Source organism: Cervus canadensis, chromosome 10, assembly GCF_019320065.1.
Source record: "Cervus canadensis isolate Bull #8, Minnesota chromosome 10, ASM1932006v1, whole genome shotgun sequence".
Classification (NCBI taxonomy): Eukaryota; Metazoa; Chordata; class Mammalia; order Artiodactyla; family Cervidae; genus Cervus; species Cervus canadensis.
In genome coordinates this window covers 34857935-34873964 of record NC_057395.1, presented here as the reverse complement: position 1 = coordinate 34873964, position 16030 = coordinate 34857935, and the positions used below count along the sequence as shown (strand labels likewise).

Below are 16030 nucleotides of genomic sequence, written 5' to 3'. Positions count from 1 at the left end.
CTTGGGATGTCTTTGTCAGGTTTTGGTATCTCTGGTCTCATAGAATGAGTTGGAGATTGTGCTTTTCTCTTATGTTTTTGAAAGAATTTTTGAAGACTTTGTATTATTTAAGTTCGGTGGATTCATCAGTGAAGTTGTCTGGGCCTGGCTTTTCTTTGTGGGATTTAAAAAAAATGTTTCAGTCTCTGCTTATTATAGGTTTATTCACATTTTCTCTTTCTTGTATCAATTTCAGTAGTTTGTGTATCTTGTTAGTAATTTGTCCATTTAAGTTATTTATACAGTTTATTGGAGAAGGAAATGGCAACCCACTCCAGTATTCTAAAATTCCATAGACGAGAGGAACCTGGCAGGCCGTGGGGCCACAAAAAGTCAGACTCAACTGAGCGACTAAACCACAACAGTACAGTTTATAGTATTCCTTTATAATCAATTTTACTTCTTTAAGACCAGGAGCAGTGTCCCCCTTTAATTACTGATTTTAGTATTTTGAATCTTCTTTCTTGGTCCATCTAGCTAAAGTTTTGTCAATATTGTTGATGTTTCTCAAAGAGCCAGCTTTCAGTTTTGTTGAATCTCTCATTTTTTCTTTTCTCTATTACATTAATTTCCAGTCTAATTTTTATTGTTTTCTTTCTTTTTTTTTCCTGCCTTATTTTTATTTTGCTCATCTTTTTTCAGTGTCTTAAGAATGGAAGGACTGAGTTGTTGGTTTGAGATTTTTTGATGTAGGTATTTATAGTTTTAAATGTCCCTGTGAACATTATTTCACTACTTCCTGTAAGATTTAGTATACTGTGTTTTCATTCACATCAGAGCATTTTATGATATATACCTGTCATTCCCTTGACCTGTGGTTATTTAGGAGCATGTTTTAAAATTTTCACATACTTGGAATTTCCTAAATTTCATTCTATTAATAAGTTTTATTTTCATCTCCTTTCAGTGGGAGAACAAATATTGTATGAGTTTAACCTTTTTTAAATTTGTTGAGCTTTGTATTATGGCCTTGCTTATGGTTTGTCCTAGAAAATGATCCATGTGCACTGGAGAGAAGTATGTATTCTACTGTTACATGGAGTTTTCTGTGGGAAAACCTATCTGGTAGGTCTAGTTGGTTTATAATGTTGAAAGTGTTCCCTTTCCTCTTTGGTCTTCTGCTTCTTTGTTCATTTCATCAGTAGTGGTTCTGTTTTTAATATTTTTTTTTGAGGAACCTTTATACTGTTTCCCATCATGGTTGCATGAGTTTACAGTCCCACCAACAGTGTAGGAGGGTTCCCTTTTCTCCACATCCTTGCCAACACTTGTTATTTGTTGTCTTTTTTAACTACAGCCATTCTTCCCCGGTGGCTCAGTAGTAAAGAATCCACCTGCAATACCAGAGACTCAAGTTCAGTCCCTGGGTCGGGAAGATCCCTTGGAGAAAGGAATGGCAACTCGCTCCAATATTCTTGCCTGGAGAATTCCATGGACAGAGGAGTGTGGTGGGCTACAGTCTATGGGGTTGCAAAGAGTTGGACATGACTGAAGCAGCTGAGCATACATGAATTCTGATAGATGTGAGATGATATCTCATTGTAGTTTTTGTTTGCATTTGCCTGATGATTTGTGATGTTGAGCATCTCTGCATGTGTCTGTTGGCCATCTATTTGTCTTTGGAAAAACGCCTGTTCAGGTTCTTTGCTCATTTAAAAGAAAAAGATTTATTTATTTATTTTTGGCCACACTGGGTCTTCATTACCGCATGCAGGCTTTTTTAGTTGGAGTGAATGGGGACTGCTCTTAGTTGCAGTATGCAGGCTTCTCATTGTGGTGGCTTCTCTTGTTGTAGAGCACAGAGTCTAGGGTTTGTGGGCTTCAGTAGTTGTGGCTCACGGGCTCTAGAGCACTGACTCAGTGGTGCTCGGGCTTAGTTGCTCTGCAGCATGTGGGATCTTCCTGGGCTAGGGTTCAAATCTGTGTCCCCTGCTTTGGCAGGTGGGTTCTTAACCATCAGCTCACCAGGGAAGTCCTCTGCTCAATTTTTTAATTGAGTGGCTTTTGGTTTTTTGATATTGAGTTTTATGAGTTCATTATGTACTTTGGATTTTAACCCTTATGTGACAGATCGTTTACTCCAGTTCAATGGGTTGTCTTTTCATTTTGTTGGTAGTTTTTTCTGTGCAATAGCTTTTAGGTTTGATTAGGTCCCATTTGTTTATTTTTGCTTTCGTTTTCCTTGGCTGAGGTGAAACAAAATTGCTAAGACTTCTGTAAAAGAGTGTACTACCTATGTTTTCTTAGAGGAGTTTTGTGGTTTCTGGTCATACATTTAGGACTTTTATCCATTTTGAGTTTTTTTTTTTTTTTTTTTAAATATACAGTGTGAGAAAATGTTCTAAATTCATTCTTTTGCATGTTGTTGTCCAGTTTTCCCGAGATCACTTATTGAAAACTTTCTTTTTCTTCCTCTGTATATTTTAGCCTTCTTTGCCATAGGTTTGTTGACTGTAAGTAAGTGCACGGTTTATTTCTGGATTCTCCACAAAGTTTAGGGGAGGGGCTCCCTGGAGCCAGGACTCAAAACTCCAAGGAAAGGGGTGTTACCTAGCTGCTACTCAGGATTCAGAGCAGGTGATCTCCGGTAGCTGGAACTTGCTGCTTGAGGTAGGGGGCTCTATCCACTTTGTGATACTTAAGGGAAAAAGCTGGAAACTGTAGCTGCTGAGGCAAAGGGCTGTGCCTGGGATTGTTTAGACAGAAACAACAAGCCTTCAGTAAGGATCATTTCCTGTCCTCTACCCCTCTTATTGTTCAACCTCTATCCACCTTCATTGCTTCTCTGCCTCCTGTTGGTGAACCTTGAGATCAACAGGCAAAGAAGTATCGTAGTTCAGAGTTCCCACCTCAGCATCACACAGCAGAGTAGAAATGGGTTAACTTGGAGCTCAGGAAAATAGAGCTTAAGTGAAGTCGCTTAGTCGTGTCCGACTCTTTGAGACCCCATGGACTGTAGCCTACCAGGCTCCTCAGTCCATGGCATTTTCCAGGCAGGAGTACTGGAGTGGGTTGCCATTTCCTTCTCCAGGGGATCTTCCCGACCCAGGTTTCGAATCTGGGTCTCCCACATTGCAGGCAGACGCTTTACCGTCTGAGCCACCAGGGAAGCCCAAATAGAGCTTAATTACTAGGATATTTGGAGCAGAACAGATAGCCTTTGAAATAGGTTCAAATGTCGATATGAATTTAGCATATGATAAAATTAGCATTTCAAACCTAGAGGAAAGAGTAAGTTTGTTGATAAATAGTTCTGAGATGATTTTTTTTTTTTTTGCACAGTTGGGGGAAAGGATTACATACAAAAGTAACTTCAATATGGATTAAAGCTTACTGTCAGGAATTAAACTGGGAGGGTAACTAGAAGCAGATATAGATGAGCATTTATTTGATTTCATAAGGGGGAAGATTTTGAAGCATGAAAGCAAACATAGAACTCAGCACAGAAAAAGATAAATTTAATACCTAACATTTATGTATGTTTAAAAACCTTACGGCAGGTGGCAAATTGTGGGGAATGTTTGTAAAATATTTAAGAAAGGTGAGATTAATATCCTTGATGTACGAAGAGCTCTTCTAAACAAATCAGTGAGAAAAAGATAACTTCAGTAGAAAGGCAACAAAGACAGTGTGACCATATAATGGGGAAAAAAAAAAAGGTCTATAACATAATTACACTCATGCTATTGGTAGTGTAAATTGGCATATCTTTCAAGAGGATTTTATCAGCGTATTAACACATTATCGACTAGGGAATTTTGTAGAAACTAATGCCTGTGGCCAGCAATTTGTTAAGTTTCTGGTCAATAACATTCAGGTAATAAAAGATGTATTAATAAGTCTTTGGTCAATAAGTTGTTAAAAATTTTAAAAATAATTGCTTACCTTGATAAGATATTTCTTTGGAGGCAATTGATCAGAAAGCAAGGATGGTTGTAGATAGAGAAAAGTTAAATTGATAAGAGCTTGTGTCTAATAGTTTTGCAATCAGAGAAAAGCAGAAGGTTCTCTTGGGATGTGACTTGAAACATTGCAGTGGGTGCTGTAGGAAATCAACTAGCTTAGTGTAAAATCAGTTAGCAGTAATATCTTACAGTTAGGTAGCATAAATATATAAGCAGACCCATTTGGTTTCATGACTTTCTCCAGTAACACTAAACAGATGAGAAGTTGGAGTGGAGAAAGTTATGTAAGTGAATGCAAAGGGAAACCCGTGGGAGATCGGATTTGGGGATATGTAGACTTGTTCTAGAGCATAGCCTTGCTCATGGTTATAGTAGCGAGGAGACCGAGGAATTGTAGAACTGGTATGTTTGACTAGAACCTGAAAGGTACCCTCTCTTTCTGGGGCTGTCTGCGGTAAGATTTCCTAAGAAAATATCAGCCCTTAGAACGACTAGAATTAATTTCAGGTCCTAGGTCTGATGAAGTGTGGCTTCTGACATTGAGGGTACTAAGTCTCATTTGATTAAACCTTGGCTTGTGCTGTATCACTTTATTCAATAATAATGACATCTTTAACCTTTTTTACATGTAAATCAATCAGCTTAACCAGCTACTTGGTTGAATGGAGAGATTGTTTCTCATTACTTTCTATTCTAGATTATGATCTTAAATTCCTGATCATTGCATATGCCTCAGGAGTTTTCTGTGCTAATAGGGCAGAGAGCAAATAAGTTTTTTTTTTTTTTTTTTGAACTTTTACGGGAGGACTTCCATGGTAGTTCAGCTGTAAAGAATCTGCCTGCAATGCAGGAGATCCCGATTTGATTCCTGGATCAGGAAAATCCCCTGGAGAAGGGATAGGCACCCACTGTAGTATTCTTGGGCTTCTCTGTTGGCTCAGGTGGTAAAAACTCTGCCTGCAATGTGGGAGACCTGGGTTTGATTCCTGGGTCAGGAAGATCCCCTGGAGGGAGGGCATGGCAACCCACTCCAGTATCTTTGCCTAGAGAATCCCGATGAACAGAGGAGCCTGGAGGGCTACAGTCCATGGGGTCGCAAAGAGTCGGATACCACTGAGCGACTAAGCACAGCACACATAGTTCCTTTACAAAGTTGCATTAGTTTAAGGTGTACAGCAGAGTGATTCAGTTATACATATACATATACCCAACCTTTTTAAAGATTTTTTTCCCATATAGGGCATTACAGAGTACTGAGTTCCCCATGCTACACAATAGCACCTGGTTAGTTAGCTATATAAATAGTAGTGTGTATATGTCAATACCATTCTCCCAATTTATCCCTCCTACCTTATCCCCTAGTAATCATGAGTGTGTTTCTTTCACATCTGTGATACTACTTGTGTTTTGTAACTAAGTTCATTTGTACCTTTTTTTTTTTTAGATCCCACGTATAAGCAATATCATATTTGTCTTTTTGGGTCTAACTTGTTACTTCACTTAGTATGACAATCTCTAGGTCCATTCGTGTAAATGGCATAATTTTGTTCTTTTTTATGGCTGAGTAATATTCCATTGCATATGGGTACCACATCTTCTTTATCCATTCCTCTGTTGATGAACATTTAGGTTGCTTCCATGTCTTGGCTCTTGTAAAGAGTGCTGTGATGAACATTGAGGTGGTGCCTGTACCTTTTGGAATTATGGTTTTCCGTGGATATATGCCCATGAGTGGGAGTGCTGGGTCATATGGTGGTTCTATTTTTAGTCTTTTAAGGAACCTCCATGCTGTTCTCTGTATTGGCTGTACCAGTTTACATTCCCACTAACAGGGAAGGGGGTTTCCCTTTTTTCCATACCTTCTCCAGCATTTATTGTTTGTAGATTTTTTTTATAATGGCCATTCAGACTGGTTTGAGGTGAAACCTCACTGCAGTTATGATTTCTGCTTTATTGACTATGCCAAAGCCTTCGACTATGTGGATCGCAATAAACTGTGGAAAATTCTGAGAGAGATGGGCATGCCAGACCACCTGACCTGCCTCTTGAGAAACCTGTATGCAGGTCAGGAAGCAACAGTTAGAACTGGACATGGAACAACAGACTGGTTCCAAATAGGAAAAGGAGTACGTCAAGGCTATATATTGTCACCCTGCTTATTTAACTTACATGCAGAGTACATCATGAGAAACGCTGGGCTGGATGAGGCACAAGCTGGAATCAAGATTGCCAGGAGAAATATCAATAACCTCAGATATGCAGATGACACCACCCTTAAGGCAGAAAGTGAAGAGGGAACTAAAAAGCCTATTGATGAAAGTGAAAGAGGAGAGTGAAAAAGTTGGCTTAAAGTGCAACATTCAGAAAACTAAGATCATGGGATCTGGTTCCATCACCTCATGGGAAATAGTTGGGGAGACAGTGGAAACAGTGTCAGACTTTATTTTTTTGGGCTCCAAAATCACTGCAGATGGTGACTGCAGCCATGAAATTAAAAGACGCTTACTCCTTGGAAGGAAAGTTATGACCAACCTAGATAGCATATTAAAAAGCAGAGACATTACTTTGCCAACAAAGGTCCGTCTGGTCAAGGCTATGGTTTTTCCAGTGGTCATGCATGGATGTGAGAGTTGGACTGTGAAGAAAGCTGAGCACCGAAAAATTGATGCTTTTGAACTATGGTGTTGGAGAAGACTCTTGAGAGTCCCTTGGACTGCAAGGAGGTCCAACCAGTCCATCCTAAAGGAGATCAGTCCTGGGTGTTCATTGGAAGGACTGATGCTGAAGCTGAAACTCCAGTACTTTGGCCACCTCATGCGAAGAGTTGACTCATTGGAAAAGACCCTAATGCTGGGAACTATTGGGGGCAGGAGGAGAGGGGGACGAGAGAGGATGAGATGGCCGGATGGCATTGTTGACTCAATGGGCATGGGTTTGGGTAGACTCCGGGAGTTGGTGATGAACAGGGAGGCCTGGCATGCTGTGATTCATGGGGTGGCAAAGAGTTGGACATGACTGAGCGACTGAACTGAAACTGAACTGAACTGAATAATGAGTGAGCCATGTTGACCATCTTTTTGTCCATTGTATGTCTTCCTTGGAGAAATGTCTGTTTAGGTCTTCTGCTCATATTTCAGTTGGGTTTTTTTTTTTTTTTTTTTTTTAATATTGAGCTGCACGAGCTGTTTGTATATTTTGGCAATTAATCCCTTGTCAGTTGCTTCATTTGCAAATATTGTCTCCCATTATGAGGGCTGTGTTTTGTTTATGGTTTCCTTTGGTATGTAAAAGCTTTTTAGTTTATTTAGGTCTCACTTGTTTATTTTTGCTTTTATTTTCATTATTCTAGGAGGCGGATCGAAAAAGATATTGCTGCAATTTATGTCAGAGAATGTTCTGCCTATGTTTTCCTCTACGAGTTTTATAGTGTCTGGCCTTACTTTTAGGTTTTAAATCCATTTTGAGTTTATTTTTGTGTCTGGGGTTAGGGAGTGTTCTAACTTCATTCTTTTACATGTAAGTGGCTAGTTTTCTCAGCACCACTAATTGGAAGGGGCTGTGTTTTCTTCATTGTATACTCTTGCCTCTTTGTTACAGATTAGGTGACCATAGGTGTGTGCGTTTATCTCTGGACTTTCTGTCTTGCTTCATTGATTTATATTTCAGGTTTTTGTTCCAGTATCATACTGTTTTGATGACTAGAGCTTTGTAGTATAGTCTGAAGCCAGAGCCTTCCTGCTCTGTTTTTCTTTCTGAAGATTGCTTTGGCTGTTCAGGGTCTTTTTTGTTTTTATACAGACTGTAAATTTTTTTGTTCTAGTTCTGTGAAAAATGTCATTGGTAATTTGATAGGAATTGCATTGAATCTGGGGATTGTCTTGGGTAGTATACTCATCTTCACTGTATTGATTCTTCCAATCCAAGAACATGGTATATGTTTTCATTTGTTTGTGTCATCTCTGATTTCGTGCATCAGCATCTTATAGTTTCTGAGTACAGATCTTCTGCTTCATTAGGTAGATGTATTCCTAGGGATTTTATTCTTTTTGATGTGCTGGTAAATGGGATTGTTTCCTTAGTTTCTATGTCTGATCTTTCACTGTTAGCGTATAAAAATGCAAGAGATTTCTTTTTTGTGTGTGTGAGACGTACGCATTGCTGTATTTATTTTTGGCTGCACTGGGTCTTCATTGCTGCACATGGGCTTTGTGTAATTGTCGAGAGCAGGGCTACTCTATAGTTGTAGTGCACAGGCGACTCATTGTGGTGCCTTCTCTTGTTGTGGAGCACAGGCTCTAGGCGTGCGGGCTTTGGTAGTTGCAGCATGCAGACTCAAGTAGTTGCAACTTCCTGGCCCTACAGCATGCAGTCTTCAGTAGTTGTGGCGGATGGGCTTAGTTGCTCTGTGACATGTGGAGTCTTCCCAGACCAGGGGTCAAACCCATGTCCCCTGCATTGGCAGGTGGATTCTTATCCACTGTGCCACAAAAGAAGTTCAAGAATGCAAGAGATTTCTGTGTATTACTTTGGTATCCTGTGACTTTACTGAATTAATTGATGAGCTCTAGTAGTTTTCTGGTGGGATCTTTAGAATTTTTTATGTATAGCATCATGTCATCTGCAAACAGTGTCAGTTATACTTCTTTTCCAATTTGGATTCTTTGTATTTCTTTTTCCTCTCTGCTTGCCGTGGCTAGGACTTCCAAAACTGTGTTGAATAATAGTGGTGAGAGTGGACATCTTTGTTTTGTTCCTGATCTTAGTGGAAATGCTTTCAGTTTTTTACCATTGAGTATGATGTTTGTTGTGGGTTTGTCATATATGACCTTTCTCATGTTGAGATATGTTCCCTCTCTGCCCACTTTCTGGAGAGTTTTTCTCATAAATGAGTGTTGAATTTTGTTGAAAGCTTTTTCTGTATCTATAGAGATGATCATATAGTTTTATTCTTTTTTAATGTTATATATCACACTGATTGATCTGTGGATATTGAAAAATCCTTATATCCCTGGGATAAATCCCACTTAATCATGGTGTATGATCCTTTTACTGTGTTGTTGGATTTGGTTTGCTAATGTTTTCTTGAGGATTTTTGTGTCTATATTTGTCAGGATACTGGCCTATAATTGTCTCTTTTGATGGTATCTTTGTCTGAAGGGGAGAAGGAAATGGTAACCCACTCCAGTGTTCTTGCCTGGAAAATCCCATGGACAGAGAAGCCTAACCAGCTACAGCCCATGGGGGTCACAAGGAGTCAGACATGACTGAGCAACTTGCACACACATCTTGCTTTCACGTGGCTCAAATGATAAAGAATCCACCTGCCAATGCAGGAGACCCAGGTTCCATCCCTGGATCGAGAAGATCCCCTGGAGAAGGGAATGGCTGCCCACTCCAGTATTCTTGCCTGGAAAACCCCATGGCCACGGAGCCTGCTGGGTTGCAAAGAGCCGGACACGACTGAGTGACTAACACTTGCCTGATGGTGGCCTCATAGATTGAGCTTAGAAAGTGTTCCTTCCTTTGCAGTTTTTTGGAAGATTTTGAGAAGGAGAGATGTCAGCTCTTCTCTAAATGTATAATAGAATTTACCCATGAAGCCATCTGGTTCTGGATTTTTTTGTTTGTTGGAAGATTTTTAATTATAGTTTCAATTTCATTACTTGTGATTGGTCTGTTTTTATTTTCTGCCTCTTCCTGGTTCAGTCTTGGACCCACGGCTGCTAGAGCCAGACCCGTCCCAGCTGCAGGAGCAGTTTTGGATATTTTGTAGGTGCTGAGTTTAGGAAGCTGTCAACAGAGATGTGACTTTGCAGTTTGAGCCACTGTGAGGAGAGATTTCAGCTCTTCCTTCTTACTTACACACCCCTGAGGTTCAGCTGTGGTTTCAGCCCATCTTCTGGGCAAATGTCTTAGGGGAGCTATTCATGCCCTCCTGGGACACTGTGGGCAGGTCCTAGCACCTGCTGATAGATTTCCCAGTGTGTGTGTGGGGGGGTGGTATTTGCACCCTCATAGGACAGCAGGGTGGGTTCTGGCACCCACCTACTGATGGGTTTCCTAGCTGCAGAAGCTCTCTGTGCCCCCCCCCCCCCACCCCCCCCCCCAAGACAGCGTGGAAAGATCCTGGAGCCCTCTGGTGGAATTCCCTAGAGTGCGGGAGCTGTCTCTGCCCTTCCACAAATATGTTTATAATTTTCTTTACAGGAGAACCTCCATTCTTACCAGAATCGTTTGACCGAATTCTTCTCGATGCTCCCTGCAGTGGAATGGGACAGAGGCCAAACATGGCTTGTACTTGGACTTTGAAAGAAGTGATGTCCTATCAACCATTACAGCGAAAACTCTTCACTGTGGTATGTGATGCTTCTTTGTTGTGGAAGAAAGATGACCTAGTTTGATATTTTAAAGACAGAGAGCAGTTTTCATAGCAGCATTATTCACAGTAATTAAAATGTGGGAAAAACCCATGTGTCCATCAGTAGATGAATGGATAAGTAAAATGTGGTTTGTACAAACAATGAAATTTTAGCCAGCCTTGGCAAGGAATGAAATTCTGATGCATGCTACAACATGGATGAATTTTGAACGTATTATGCTGAATTATATAAGCCAGACACAAAAGGACCAAATGGTGTGTGTGATTCATTTATATAGTGTCTAGAAAAGGCAAAGTCATAGAGATAGAAAGTAAACTATAGGTTACCGGAGGCTGAAAGAGCAGGACGACGAATGGGGGGTTAATGTTTCATGGTTCAGAGTTTCAGTTTGGGAGAGTTCAGGCGATGGATAATGGTGATGGTTGTACAACAGTGTGAATGTATTAATACTTAATGCTATTGAATTTTACACTTAAAAATGCTTAAAATGGTAGATTTTATATATACCACACACAGCACCAGAGACCTAGTCTTCCTTTGTGTTGACTCATTCTCTCATTGCAGGCAGTAGTAAAATTTCCTCTCTGAGATATTGAATGAATTTGAAACATTCTGCTTTATCTTAAAAGTAGAGGGTTGTTAACATAAGAGTTACTAACTGATGTAAAACATTTGGATATAAAATAAAGTATTTTTGAGTCTTCCCTGGTAGTCCAGTGGTTAAGACTGCGCTTGTACTGCAGGGGGCACAGGTTCGATCTCTGAATGGGGAATAAAGATTCCTTATGTCATGTGGCATGGCAAAGATAATTAGATAAATAAATAAATAGCTTTTTAATAGAGTTCCTAATCATCTTAGTGAATTAAATGTGGGAAATCCAACAGAAGTGACCTTATTCATGAAATTGGGACTTGACAGCATCCAGTGTAGGATGTAGAAGGACCAGGCAAACTTAGCAAGTTGAACTGGTCTCCAGGATGTTTCCCAGGAGACCCTGATAAAACATGTGGGAATTTCTCTCAGCCTTGCAAATATGATTTAGTGGATTTCCCAGGATGCAGACAGCATTGGATGGAAGACAGTCCTGCCATTTCCTCTCAGCTTTCTAATTATAAACATACAGGCTACAGCAACAGCGAATATGCTCCAATGATTCCCTCTCTGAAGTTGTCTTTGAGTGCCTTTCTCTTCAGCACTCCTGGTGTCTCCTTTCCTACCCAAAAGTGGCACTGGAAGTGGATTGTTTCAGCTTTTTCTTCTATACGGTCTTGAGAGAACACATCGTGGAAGTTAAAACAGCAAGCAGAGAAAAAGAAGCTTTGCTTATAGCTACAACCCACTTTGACGTTAGGGTAAAATTTTGTTGCTCTTGTTGTTTAGTGTTACGTTATGTATGACTCTTTGTCATACATGTTCTTGTTCTTTTGGCCGTCCCTTTGAGCATGCATGGTTTCAGTTCCTGACTGGGGATTGAACCCAGGTCCCAGCCGTGAAAGTGCAGAGTCCTTGGCCACCAGGGAACTCCCCAGGGAAGGGTTTTGAACTGAGAAGAGGCAATTTTAAAAGCACCACTTGAGTTGCTGTGATGAGAATAGATGGGAGGAGGGCAGGGAACAAAGCAGGTGGGAAACAGTTGGAATAATCCAGGTGAAAAAAGATCATGAAACCAGGAGCAGAATGACAGCAGTGGGAGTCGTGAGACTCCTGGGTCTGTTCTGAAGGTAGAGTCAAGAGGATTTACTTGATGGACAGGAACGTAAGGGAAAGAGGCATAGAGATGATCCAGGGTTGGGGCCTGTACCCCAGGAAGGATGGGGGGATCCTTCTCTGGGAAGCTTCAGAGGAAGGTAGGTGTTCAGTGTGGGGTGGGAAAAATATTGAAAAAGCAGTTGAATATATGGGAACAGAAATAAAAAAGGAGTCTCACCTAAAAATGGTGAATTTTCAGCATAAAAATGGTATCTAAACCCATGAAACTGAATGATCATATTTGGGAAAAGTCTTGGTCCAGATGGGCTGAAATAGCTCCGAGCTAATGAAATACATCTGGTCAGGAACATTGTTTTTTTTCAGTAATCATATTTTTCTTTTTATACTTTTTATTTTGTATTGGGGTATAGCCAGTTAACAATGTTGTGATAGTTTTAGGTGCACAGCAAAGGGGCTCAGCCATATATATATACATGTATCCATTCTCCCCTAAACTCCCCTCCCATCCAGGCTGCCACATAACATTGAGCAGAGTTCCCTGTGCTGTATAGTAGGTCCTTGTTGATTATTTACATATACAGTTGTTTAGTTGCTCAGTCATGTCCAACTCTTTTAACGACCCCACAGACTGTAGCCTGCCAGGCTCCTCTGTCCATGGGATTTCTCAGGTGAGAATACTGGGGCTGGTTGCCATTTCCTTCTCCAGGGGATCTTCCTGACCCAGGGATCTAATCCATGCCTTCAGGGATCTAATCCATGCCTTCTGCCTTGGCAGATGGATTCTTTACCACTGTGCTACCTGGGAAGCCCATCTTATTTATAGTAGTGTGTGTATGTTAATCCCAGTCAGTCAGTCAGTCAGTTCAGTCACTCAGTTGTGTCTTAGGCTTTGCGACCCCATGGACTGCAGCACGCCAGGCTTCCCTGTCCTTCACTAAGTCCCGGAGCTTGCTCAAACTCATGTTCATCGAGTTGGTGATTCCATCCAACCATCTCATCCTCTGTCGCCCCCTTCTCCTCCTACCTTCAGTCTTTCCCAGCATTAGGGTCTTTTCCAAGGTATTAATCCCAAACTCCTAATTTATCCTTCCTTCCACCTTTTCCCTTTGGTAACTGTGTTCGTTTTTGAAATCTGACTTGTCTGTGTGTGCCACCTCTTCTTTATCCATTGCTCTGTTGATGTTGCCTCTGTGCCTTGGCTGTTGTATATTGTGCTGCTATGAACATGGGAGTGCGTGTGTCCTTTTTTACTTTATGCTGGAGTACAGTTGATTTACAATGCTGTGTTTCAGGTGTACAGAAAAGTGAATCAGTTATACATATATCTACTATTTTTTGTATTCTTTTCCCATGTAAATTATCACAGAATATTGATAGGGTTCCTGTGCTATATAGTAGTTCCTATTTGATTATGTATTTATATACATAGTAATATATATATGTTAATTCCACCTCCTAGTATATCCCTCCCTGCTACCTTCCCCTTTGGTAATTGTAGACTTGTTTTTGAAGTCTGTGATTCTGTTTCTGTTTTGTACATAAATTCCTTTGTATCAGTTTTTTGGATTCCACACATAACTGATGTCATACGATAGTTCTTTCTCTGTTGGGCTTATTTCATTTAGTATTATGTGTGAGCTCAGTATAGCTTCAGGCATCCTGTCTGCTGATGGGTGGTGAGTCTGTGTGTTCTTGTCTTGCTGGTGGTTTGGTCTGAGATGTTCCAACACTGTAGGCTGTTGGGCAGGGCCAGGTCTTGGTGCTAAAAGACCTCCTGGAGGGCTTACGCCAATTGGTGTTCCCTGGGGTCTCTGCCACCAGTGGCCTTGCTCCCACAGGGAGCCACAGCCAACCCCCGCCTCCCCAGGAGACCCTCCACAACCCATAGGTAGGTCCGGCCGAGGCTGCTGTGGAGTCACTGCTTTGTGCTGGGTCCCGGTGCACCTGAAGTCTGCGTGTGCCCTCTCGGACTGAAGTCTCTGTTTTCCCCTGCCCCGTGGAGGTCCTGCATTCAAGCCCTGCTGGTTTTCAAAGCAGATGTCCTGAGGGCTCCTCCTCTCGATGTCAGACCCTCAGGCTGGGGAGCCTGACGTGATGCTCAAAACTTTCACTCTGTGGGAAAACCTCTGCGATATAATTATTTTCTAGTTAGTGGGCCGCCCACTGGGGGGTATGGGATTTATGTTGCAGAAGTGCCCCTCCTGCTGTCTCGCTGTGGCCTCCTCCTTGTCTTTGGAAGTAGACTGTCTTTACTGGTAGGTCCCAGTCCTTTTATGGTGGATGGCAGTGGTTCTGCAGTTTGCTGTGGTTTTGGTGTTTTTGTGAGAAGAGAGGTCAGCTCCTTCTACTCCTCTGTGTTGTCTGGAATCGAGGGGGTGGATACTTGCTGCCTCTTTGCTCAGTATGTGCTGGCCCCTGTCCCCTCATTACGGGTGTGCAGGTGTGGTGGCCAGTGCTCGTTCCCGGGATAGCAGGGGCGTGACCAGTGCCCGCCTGCAGGTCTTTCAGCGGTGGTAGTGGCCTGGGCCTGCCTGTGAAGCCCACAGTGGTGCTGGTGGCACACGCCCACCCCCAGAGCTCGTGTGACCACTGTCCTGTTGCCTGGGAACAGGCATGGGGAAGGCAGCTCTCCAGTTTCTCTGCCTCTCTCCTTGGGTGCCCTCCCGACGACAGTGCCTTGCCTCTCTGTCGGGCCCTGGCTGCTGCTGTGCGCAGCCTCACTTGCCACAATGCCCCCTCTTCAAGCTGTCCCCATGCAGCCAACCCCGGGCCTCTCCCTGGGACTGTCTCCAGAGCCCGAGCTTCTGGAGTCCCCACCTGCACCGGCAGACAAACATCTCAGCCAGAGGAGCCCAGGGTGGTGGTGCCGGCCTTCTGAGCAGGTCACCCCTCTTTGGGTTCTGCAGACTGGATAGGTTCTTCCACCGCCAGGGATGGGACTTGCCAGGGTGCAGGGATCTCTCCTCCTCCATTCACAGCTCTCTCCCCAGGGTGCAGGGCCCGTCCTGATTCCGTTCTCTTGCCTTTTTCTTGTGCCCGGTTATGTGGAGGTTGTCTTGTCCCTTCAGAAGGCTGAGGTCTTCTGCCAGCGTTCAGTAGATGTTCTGTGCAAATTATTCCACTTCCAGATGTTACTTTGCATATACGTTTATATACATTTCAAGTGTGTGCTTGCTCTCACGGTGCCCGCGGTCCGACCGCTCTTGTCTTCAGGCGGTGGAGCTGCTCAGGCCGGGGGGCGTGCTGGTGTACAGCACGTGCACTGTCACCCTGGCAGAAAACGAGGAACAGGTTGCTTGGGCCCTCGAGACGTTTCCCAGCCTTCAGCTTCAGCACCAGGTAAGGACCGTGGCAGCTCTCTCTGGGTGATCTGATAGGTCACGGAAGTGTAAGCGTGGTGATAAACTCACAGAGTTACGTGAAGGGATACGTCACGTGAAACTCCTGAAACAAATCTTGTGGAGCTCAAGGCTGTTTCTCCGATGAAAGCCGTTCCAGATGCTCCTGGAACATCTGGAATTTTCACATCCTGAGCCAGGATTTCCAGGCCTTCACTCTTACTGACCAGAGATGTGTTAATACATATTTTGTTATCCAAATGTTCTTGACTGGAGATGTATCCGTATTCACTTACATAACGAATTGCCAGCCACATGTGTTAGTTTCTGCAAAAATCCCCCAGTCAATAATGTATTAAAATGACCATAGAACTCAGGTGGATTTTTGATACATGTTTGACTTTTGGCTCTTGTTCATGTTGTTCAGAATTTTGTTTCTAAAACCCTTCCCCCCTCACCTCAGTCCTGTATTTTTCTGGTAGGGGAAGTGGTGAGCATTTTTTCTCAGGACATATCAAAGCCCAAACAGGCTTTAATAACTGGGATTCAAAAGACTAGCCAAGCGAGGGAAGATAGTGCAGGTTTATCTCTTCCTTTGGTTTCTTAGATATAGAACATTTAAAAAATGTGCTTGTACTTTCTTTTACTTAGCACTCC

General features: G+C 42.4%; 1 protein-coding gene across 2 annotated transcripts in view; it reads left to right on the top strand.

The window, feature by feature from the left end:
- The window catches only part of NSUN6 (NOP2/Sun RNA methyltransferase 6), a 68377-nt gene that overhangs the window by 50585 nt on the left and 1762 nt on the right, over positions 1-16030 (top strand). For both annotated transcript variants that reach the window (XM_043479665.1, XM_043479666.1), the window contains exons 9-10: positions 10152-10300; positions 15249-15374. In XM_043479665.1, the coding sequence (XP_043335600.1) occupies positions 10152-10300; positions 15249-15374 (275 nt within the window). The remainder of the gene's footprint in view (positions 1-10151; positions 10301-15248; positions 15375-16030) is intronic.